The sequence below is a fragment of the Excalfactoria chinensis genome, chromosome Z, assembly GCF_039878825.1.
Source record: "Excalfactoria chinensis isolate bCotChi1 chromosome Z, bCotChi1.hap2, whole genome shotgun sequence".
Taxonomy (NCBI): domain Eukaryota; kingdom Metazoa; phylum Chordata; class Aves; order Galliformes; family Phasianidae; genus Excalfactoria; species Excalfactoria chinensis.
In genome coordinates this window covers 24,528,410-24,538,662 of record NC_092857.1, presented here as the reverse complement: position 1 = coordinate 24,538,662, position 10,253 = coordinate 24,528,410, and the positions used below count along the sequence as shown (strand labels likewise).

General features: G+C 52.1%; 1 protein-coding gene across 1 annotated transcript; it reads right to left on the bottom strand.

The window, feature by feature from the left end:
- On the bottom strand, nt 1–7,066 carry LOC140264531 (rho GTPase-activating protein 32-like). The gene is made up of 6 exons (XM_072360384.1): nt 7,013–7,066; nt 4,651–4,733; nt 4,180–4,287; nt 3,769–3,914; nt 3,290–3,447; nt 1–144 (listed from the first exon to the last, which is right to left on the bottom strand). Exons 1-6 carry the CDS (start codon nt 7,064–7,066, stop codon nt 1–3), a joined length of 693 nt encoding a protein of 230 aa, XP_072216485.1.
- Nucleotides 7,067–10,253: the final 3,187 nt, after the last annotated feature.

Sequence of the window (10,253 nt, the reverse complement as noted above, 5' to 3'; positions counted from 1 at the left end):
TTAATGGTTATTTATGAAAGACTGACTACAGTTCAGGCTTACTGGTTTGAGGTCTCTGTGGGCATAACCCTGACTGCAAACAGAAGCAATTGCTGAAACAATCTGTCGAAAACAGACTCGAGCTTCCTCTTCCGAAAGGCGGTCCTTAGAAACAGTGAAATCAGAGAGCTGCCCTGTAAGATAAGGTGATCTGAAAATGCATGTAGAAAGTATCAGAGAAAGATCAGTAACAACGGCAGCACAGAAAGCACGGAGCAGCACCGACAGGACTCTCTCCCATTCCCCGTGCTCAATCAGAGCAGTATGCACAAGTGCTCCAGTTACGCCCTGGCTCGTCACTGTGGCAGACCACACCAGCTAAGAAATCTGACCCTGGCCTCAAACTGTGTCACTGAAGCATTGCATTCGTGCTGTGGGTGGCACAGATCACTCAGAAGGTGACAACATTCGGGGGCTCTGGTGTCCCACAGACCTCGCAGATGCTACTTCAAAACACTGAAACAGGTTAGGAATTAAAACCAGTTCTCTTACCGTGAGTGCTGATTAATGGCTTCTACAAAGAGAGAACATGTCACATTTCCTACTTAATTTTCAAACCAGTGAATCTTGAACCCGGTCTCCACTGAGATCTGTCAGAATAATTTCATCTCAGCTTTATTTTTATATTATTGTCTACTGCTAAAGATCAAAACAGTAAACCGAAGTGTGGCAGAAACTATTTCTTACCTCTAAGGCTATAAATATTTCTTTGGTGTCTCTCTTACATGATACAGTGGGCAACATGTGGATGACTTCAGTTCTTCGTGGCATCAGTTTCTGTTTTAGCATGAGGCAAGTCGTCCTTAAGAGACCATAAAAGCAAGCTATGGAATCGCTAACTACTGTGCCATACCAGGTACCACATCTGACTGCTGTGGAACATAAAAAGCACACATGGCACAGTGCACAATTCAACATCAACTCAGCAAAGACTGACATCACTCCGTAGAAATTCTGGAACGCAGATCTGTGAAAACTGAACAGAAAAACATTCAGCATTTTCATTGGCATTTTGTGAAAGTTGCTGTCATGATGTTGAACTTCCTCCACTTTACAGCCAGAGAATATTGCCCTCTGAACAACAAGGAACAAGGTTTGTGGTGCTCTGTTCAGCTCTTTCCAGTTCTACAGCCTCTTTCAAAAGGCAATGGGACCAGTAGGCTGCATTCCTATGTACCATCCCCCTGCCCCCGTGTTCTTGAGAACTCCACAACTCCAACTGAAGATACGATCATATTGAAATGCGTTTTGGCTTACCCCTAAAGTAACTTTGTCCATGACTTTTATTGCAGCTCTTTCACCAGTAAGAAGATGCCGCCCGAGTTTTACCTTTGCAAAACCACCCACAGTTCAAAATACAGATGCTTAAAGTTGAGGGTGAATTCTTCTCTAATGTAACACTACAGGTAAAGCAGAGCACCTAGCATACACTGTGTGTAATGCTTTAATTAGAGGAAGAGGTCATCGGCACCATCAATTTCCAACTGGTTTCAAAAGTTCAAGTTTATACAAATGAAACCTGACTCAGAGAACTGACAAGAGCTGTCAATCTATTCTCAGATTAACTCTGGAGTGGTGAGACAGACTGTTAGGCGTGCTGTTTCTGTACAAAGATGACACTTACCCGTTCCAACTGTTCAATGCAATTCCCAGGACTTGAGAATTTCCTCGTAGCTGTTGACAGACATCCTGAAATGGGCATGAACTGAAGATCCTCCAAGCACGTGCAATGAGGAAGTGCCAGCAGTGTTCACATCCTCCTTAGGACATCTTCTTAGAGGCAGATCCAGCACTGCTCATCTCCTCACCAAGGTGCATCCCCCTCTCACCCGGCAACAACAAAACGCAGTGCATGAAGCTGACTTCCCTTGGGCTAACAATAAGTAACACCCCTCAGGGCTTTGTGCCACAGAGCAGTAGCAGGGCTGCACTACAGCTTTAGGAAGCAGTGGAAGCCTTTCCCTGTATGGTTACAGTGTCCCTGCACGCACCCCACAGCCAGAGCGGTGCAAGCTGAGCTGCCTTGCTGTTTCTTGCACTCATCCCAGTCTCTGCGAATGAAGACTCGGAATGCAGTCAAGGCGTTGATTGAGCACGAGCGGGCCTTTATTCAATAGGAGAAAGGAGGGGGTGTGAGGTCTGAAGGAAAGGTGGGATTCATCCTCCCTTATCATCATGAGAGCGGCTCACAGCTCGTGCTGTTGCTTGGAGGCTGGGACTGGTGGTCTGATTCTACGCCCCCCTCCAAAAGGCTCAGCTTCTCCTCAGTGATGCTGACCTGAGCCTGCATGGTGGTGCTGCTGTCGGGGCACTCGGGCTGTGCTTGGGCTGGGCTGTCCTGGGACCCCTGCACTGGGTCCCAATCCAGGCTGGTGCCTGTGGTGTCTGGCAGGCTCAGGTCAGCAGCTTCCGGAGGGATGGGATGAACGAGGGCTTGAACGACGATGACGTTCTTCTCTTCATTGATGGTGCCATATGGAAGGCTATCGATTGAAATGCAGCACCCTGTGCTTCCTAACAGCTCTGCGTTGATGGAAGCACAGGATGCGCTGTCGTAGCATGCCCTGCGTCTTCGGGACACACATGGGCTCGGGTCACCTAGGAAGGAGTAGATGCACAGCGGTTAGTGTCAAACGTTCACAAGATGAATCATGAAAGAGGTTCTTGACATCTGGCTATTTAGTGGTGGTGGGCAGAAGCAAATAGGCTTCTAGCAACAGTGTCACTGTCTTGACAGTGATTCTCGTGCAGGTCCAGCTCTTGTGTTGACAAGAGACTCATTTGGGAAAGACAGGGGTGAACCAAAGATGTCAGGCACGGGCTCGAATGCCAGAAGGAGGTACAAGCCCACTGAAAGCATGAATCCTACCTGCGCTGCTGACAAGCAGTGTTTTGAAAGCTGCATTTGCACCCTTACCTGCCAGGACCACGACTTCTTCTTCTGAGGGATCCCTGGCACTGAGCTGCAGTTGGCGTTCAGCCACAGGGGATGGTTTGCCCAGGCAGAAACAGGAACGCCAACTGCCAGCTGGTGACTCCGTCCTCTTGCTGCGACAGCTTGGTCTGGAGAGAGAAAACAGAGCATGCTGTCAGTCGCGGTGCAGGGTGAGGGAAGAGCTGCTCCGAGCCCTTGCTGACAGTTGCCCGTTCCTGGCAAACCCACCCGACTAATGATGATAGGGGCTGGAAAGGGAAGTCCTCTTTACCTTTCAGATGGAAAATCAATGACCGTGTGGAAGTTCCTCATTACAGCTGCGGGGCCTTCCTCCACCTCAGTGTTGCTGCTCCGTGTCGCAGCAGGAGAGCTGCTCTGGCCTCTCCTCTCAGCCTGTGCCTCCTGCAGCGTGAGCAGCTTTGCAGATGGAGGAGACACCCACACAGACTTGGGCCCGTCCAAAGAACTGTGCCCTGCAAGAGGAAACCACAGGTAAGAGGGAGGATCAGAAAGCAGCCGCACAGCCATCCCAGTTCTGCATTTCTCTCAGACTTGCTAATCCGAGGCACTGGAAGAAGAAGGGCTCAAAACATCTGAACGGCAGTGACGGTTTTCTCCATGTAAATTAGGGGTTTGGACACTCTCAGGATCCAGGAACGGGGCACCATATTCTAATCTAAGCCCAGAAGCCTGCAGTCTCCTCAACAGCAAAAGCATTTTCAAAGGTCTTGGAGAAGGCCTGGCTTGGATCAAGGTGTCAGATCAACATCAAGCTAATGGAGGAAGACGCTCACCTGCTTCCTCTCCCACGGCTGATGTGGATGTGGAGGGGAAGAGGACGTCTGTGTGGCTGATGAGGAACTCCACAACATCTGACTGCATCTGCAGCTCCATGCAGGCAGCTTCTCCGTAGGTGGAGGCAGACTGGCTCTGCTGGGATCTGAAGAAAAGGCAGATCTTACAAGTCATTTCCCCAAGATCGTTTCCCCCAGTCTGAATTTCTGTAGCCAAAAACTGACAAGTTGGTCCCTGGAGACTTCCGCAGTGGGCAATCAGCGATGCCACTGACGAAATTCTCCTGGATGATCAGGGACACTGCAGTCCCAGCTAAACAAGTGACTAGAAACTGTTGTCTAGAAATTGTGCCCCTGGGGTTGGGGGAGAGCAGAAGTAAGCATCGTGTTGAAACAGAAAAAGAAGTTTACCTTAAGAGGTTTGGAGCCCACACTATCGCCAAGTTCTGAGCACCCATGTTGGTGACGGAGCTGTTCCCGGCCAGAGACGCCAAGTGTCTCATTAGGTACTCCAGCGTCCTGGAAAACAAGAGGGGCAGATGTTCAGCACCAAAAAGCAAGCCGTGCTGCAGTGCACAAAACAAACCTCACTTCATGCTGGTTGTTGTCATTGCTACCGTCTCTGAATATGAAATAGGTAAAACGTTCCCAGTGCCACCACGCTGCAGCACCAAGCCCCAGCACAGCACAGCCGCAGCCATCGGCTGCACCAACCGTGCCCCCGTGCCAAGGAACTGACCCAATCAATCGACCCAACACAGCCTTCAGCCGCTTCAGCGTGCACAGGCATGATGCTGCCAGAGTGAGGCAACACCTGGAATCACATCATCGCCCTCTGAAAGGCAGCAGGGCTGAGCTCAGCAGACCGAGCGCAGCACTGACCTGTAGTGAGGAGCGGGCAGCTGCTGGATGGCGTCCTGCATGCTGAGCAGCCGCTCCTCCTCTGTGGCAGCACAAACAGCGTCCTGGAAAAAGGCAGGAAGGGATTCAGACACCAGGCGGGAATAGCAAAGGGAAGGGAATTCTCGCAAGCGTCGTGAATGGTTTAAGTAAGCACCTCCTGGCACCACCAGAAGTGGCATCAGACAGAGGCAGGAGGTGGCAAAGACATGCCTCATGGGGCTAACAGAAATAAGACCTCGGAGCTGGGGCACTGCTGCAACCATCAGCCAGGACGCCCAGGGGAGAGGTACGTGTCATTTCCAAGACATTGCCCTGAGCTTACCGAGAACTTGCCATACAGCTGCTCGGTCAGCAGAGGGTTTGGGAGCTCCCTGAAGTACATCTTGCACAGGGAGCTCACGCTGTGAATGTCTCGGACGCTGAGCTCGGGAACCTGCTCCGACTCAAATTCATGGCTGCAGAGAAGGACACAGGAGTGGGCAGAGGGCTTTGAGAAAGAGGAAAGCAAGTCCAAAGCCACACAGAATACAGTCAAGAAAAGGAAGGGGTTCCTCTGAACACCCGCAGCATGGCACGTGCCCCTGCTGACAGCTGTGTCAGTCGCAGCACTCTTACCGTAGGCGCTGGATCCTGGACGCCACGCCGGACAGGCGGTAGATCCCCTGCACCACGCCATGCTGCTCAATGAACTCGGCGCAGCTCTGCAGGACCTGGGGGACTATAGAACAAGAGCCAGCGGTTAGCTCAGCTTCTTACTCAAGTCCTGCTTCAGGCCGTGCTCTTCTCCCATCCCAGCCACTAAGCCCAGTCGGGCCACCGCTTGCTTCCTCCTTAGAGGAGAAAGCTGGCAGAGACAGCTGTGAGGAAACTGCACGGAGACGTGTTCTTGGCTTTCCAGAAATGCCACGACCTATCATGTTCAGATGCCCAACCGAGGAAGATCTCAGCAATGGGCTGTTCCTTACCATCACGGCCAGAGCGGAGAAGGTGCTCCCCCAGGTCACACCCAAACACCCCTTCCTTCGCCGGCTCCGGCTGCTCCGATCTCTTGGGGCGGGCCTTCACCAAGGAACGAAGGAAGGTGCTGAGCTTGCCCCGTTTCCTCGGCACTGCAAAGAAACAAAACAAGAAACCAGTTCATTTCAGGCTTGGCTCGGTTGGACGAGGCCGAGCGTAACAACTTCGACCGAGCACGGAACAATGGGAAGAACATTCCCAACAAGGACACGCAAGAACGGATTTTCCCCGTCCCTGCAAGTGTCCAAGGCCAGGTCGGAAGGGGCCCCGGACAGCCTGCTCTCGACTCCTGCTAAATGCGCAGGCTGGCCACCCAGACCGAGGCAGGGGCCTTGGAGCCTGAGGATGATCCCTTTCGGCCCCTTCCAATCCCAAGCCATTCCAGGAGGATTCCGTGACTTCCCCAAGCCCAATAATAAACACAGTGGGATTGGGACAGATCTCTGCGTGTTCCCATGGACCTTAATGCAGTCCTCTTGCTAAGCTTGCTCAACGCGGGCATTAACGAACACCCCGAGAGCCACGCTCTGACCCCATTTTACTTCCCCACATTGTCAAATGTAACATGTGTACCTGGCTTTGGCAATGAATCGACGACAGACTCGGGAACCTTTCCGCTGATGAGTTCCACGCACTCACCAGGGAAAGACCCAACCTGTAACAAGAACAAAAAGACAGCTGGGCATTAGCCCGAGCCCAGAGCCAAAGGGAAAGTCCTCTGTCACCGACACAGGGCAACCGTTTGCGTCCGGAAGCCATCCTGTGCAGGCAGAGCAGCTCCAAGCTGAGATTCCTGACTCTACTGAAGTTGGGCTCTCTAGTCGGAAGCGTGTGCCTACCTGAAAGCCACGCTTGCCTCTCCACCAGGGGCTCAGCTCCTTTGGTGGCATAGAAACAATGCTCACCAAGTCTCCTACCTGCAAGAGATTGAAACGTCAATCCCAGCTTCAGCACAGCTGGCAGGAAAGCACAGCTCAAATGACTGCCTGCTTCTGCGCCGCAGAATAGCCTCAAGCTTGACAGCCATTGCACCAATGCAGCCCCCAAGGCAAGGAACGCCTGGAACTGCTTACCTCCAGGGAGAGCTCATCCGGCCCCTGGGCGACGTAGCGCTTGATAACATGGGCTGCCGCAATCGCTGGAACGTTAAGAGATGACTCCGCACGCACCAGCTGCGGCTTCCACATGTTATCAGCCTGCAAAACAGAGCACAGGCTGTGGTCAGGAGCTGAGGACAAACTCTTTCCTGCAGGAGAGCACATCTGCAGCTCCCTCTGCTGGCTCAACACAGGGAACAAAGACAAGCCAGAACTTCACACTCTACCTCCGTGCCCGCCAACTCAGGCTCACTGCTGATCTTGCTGCACGTGACGCCCATCACAACAGGTGTGACAAGCTGGAACAGAGCAGAAACACACTTCTGTTGTCTCTATTCACACAGCACAGTATGGAGAGACTTCTTCAGAACTACCCTTGCATACCCTGCCACATAGGCGTGTGTGGCAGCATTGTACTAAGTTGCTATCCCTCTGCCAGCAGATGGGGACTCTGGCACAGAGCAGCAGATGCATTCGCCCAGAGCGCTCTGACAGTGTGACAGCAGGGCATCAGACAGCACCCTTCTGAGGGCTGAGCTGGAGGGCAGTGAAGAAGCCCATGGCATGCAAAACAATGTGGTAGGACAAACATGGCACATACCTGGCAACAAGATCACCTCAGGCTATCTGCAGCAGTTCCTGGTCACTCTGCTCAGATCTTCTGAGAGCAAAAGCTGCACCAAGGCAGTGGGCGGAGGGTGGGCAGAGGAGAGAGAAAGAGCAGGTCAGTGAGCAGGGCTAAGACAGCCATGGCATAACGCACACAGCACAACCATCCCATCCACTTGCTGCAAGACATGCTGAGTCTCAGGCTACATGATGCCTGTCCGCCCAGCAACTTGACGATGCTCCACATTTGAGCACAGAAGACGACGGAAGCAGCATGGGACGGGTGTCACCTTTACGGACACCCCCTTTGGAACGTGTCTACCGGGGGAAAATGACGTCTGATGCTCAAGAGTAAGCAAAACGGTGCTGGGAACTCCGACAGCCAGCACTTCTCAACACCTCACTGCCCACCCGTCCATCCCACGCTGGCTCAGCTTACCTACAGGATGCTGTGCACGATGGTACTCAAACAAAGGCACTAAACGCACGAGAACAACAAGAAAACCAACCACTCCGAACTCCAACTCTCCCACAAAGGAACACAGAACGCACCGCTCCTCCCCTCATTCCAGCCGCTTATGACATCACCAGCAGCCACCAGCCTGGTCCACCATGACCCCCCACAAGGGGGAGAGGCAAGACCACGGGGTCACATCTGATTCCAACACGGCACCACAACATTCCAGAACTCAGGGTGGGGTTGGAATTACGTCCTGGTGTGGCAGCGCAATGGGAGGTGTTTGGGCACAGCTGAAGAGCTGGCAGACACCGGAGGTTTCCAAAGGAGGGTGCCAGGTTAACTCTCAGCATTCTTTTGCAGGGCTCTTTGGGATGCTTCAAACCCATTTTCACTGCCTACGTCATTTCTAGCAAGTCCAGCTGACAAATGCTCACTTTGTCTGGGTAACGCCTCTATGCATCATGAATGAAAAATAAAATTAAATGGGCACGCGACCCTGTGAAACTTACCTCTCTGCTCTTGTCAGCCAGACACCCAAGATGAGCATTGCGTGTCCCTGCTCCTGATTGAAGATGCACCCAAGTCTGTGTTCTACTCCGTTCCACCTCAGGGTTAATAAGAAACACAGGCAGAGATGATTAGAAGATCCTTTGCGCAGACGAAAATGCAGGCTGCACGCGTATTCTCTTTAGCAAGAAGTACTACTTGAGGATCCACAGACAGTTTTATGAGAGGGTGTATGAAAGATGAGCAGAAAGGAAAGAGATTCATTAAAATAACCTAGTTAATCCTCTCCCCATCAAGAAGGAAGCCTTCTGGGCACTGTAAGCAGCACCTCCTATAACACCTTGCACCACAAATTGTGGCACATGCATTTTTTTCCCACAGGCCCCTCGCTTCTGTCGTTAGTGTCAGATCCACTCAGGTTAAAATACGTGGATCAGAACAGCCATTCAGTTCTGCTGAGGCAGGAACCCACCGCTGGGATGTCCCCCAGTCCCATTCCCTGCTTTTCCTGGCACGGGTGAGGAAAGGAACAGCAAGTGACATCACCTACCCAGACTTCTGCTGGGCCTTCCATTCGGTCGCCCATCCCTGGGAGAAGCAGGAGAGCTCTCGTGGCACAAAGCTCGCAGCTGGAGAAATCAAGGCTGCCTCTAAGATGGTGCTTTCAAACAGCACGAGTAACTGCATGTGGGACTTGAGACACAAGGGTAACATGAAAAAGCCACCAGTCCCCATGGATGGGGCTGTTCGCAGAGACAACAGCTGCGTGCTTTCCAGCAGTGTGATGCTCACCCAACAAAGCGCTCAGCCAGCAGATGCCTCCAGCGTCTGAGCACCCATTTGGAGATGGTTTTCTTAACATCCAGGCTGAATTTTCCCCTCATACAACCTGAGGTTGTTCCTTCCACTCCTGTCACCAGTTACATGGGAGAAGAGCAGGACAACCCCCACCCCCACATAACCTCTCTTCTGTTAGTCACAGAGAATGATAAGGTCTTCCCTGAGCCTCCTCTTATCCAGACTCAATAATCCCAGTTCCATAAGAAGCTCCCCATAAGATTGTGCTGTAGACACCTCACAGCTTCACTGGTCTCCTCTGGACACATCTCAGGATTTCAGTGTCCTTCTTGCAGTGAGGGGCCCAGAACAGAATACAGAACTCAAGGTGAGGACTCACCAGTGCCGAGTACAGGGGGATGATGGATTCCCTGCTCCTGCTGGCTCCAGCCTTCTGCACTCCAATTCCAATCTCAACCATTCCTGCTGTGGTAGAACTTGAATCCTCATTTGGGGCTGGAGCTCAACAGGTCAGCACATCAGAAATAATACAACGTGCAACTGGAAGACGTGTCTCAAAGCCCAGAAAATCCAACTCTCTGACCTCGGTACAACTCACCAACCAAGAGCCAGGCCTTGACAACTTGGCTGATCTGAGCACGCGGGAGGGGGCCAGACAGTGGACCACAAGTGTCCATTTCCACTGCAGCTCCCTGTAGAGAACAGCACCAATCAGCAGGCGTGAATGAATTCATTCACAAGCTGCACAATGAGTCTGTTATTCATACAAAAGAAGTCACATCAATTCCTGTTCAAACCCATAGGATTCCTTTCACAATACTCCATCAAAAAGGATGTTACACTTGTTCTATACACTCGAGCGGACTGAGCATCGGTTTCTCAGTCACTTAAAACACACAGAAGCATCCAAACCCAGAGCACACACATCCCTTCCTGTGGTACTGGAGCCCACAGCTCACCTTCACGCCTCTGTCGATTCCCGGTGTTTTACAGCCATGCAGCCTCGCTACGGTTCCATGGGTGTCACCCAAGACCTGCAGGACCTCTTTCTCCGCAAACCCCACCTGCAGGCACTGGCTCATGAGGTTCACCAC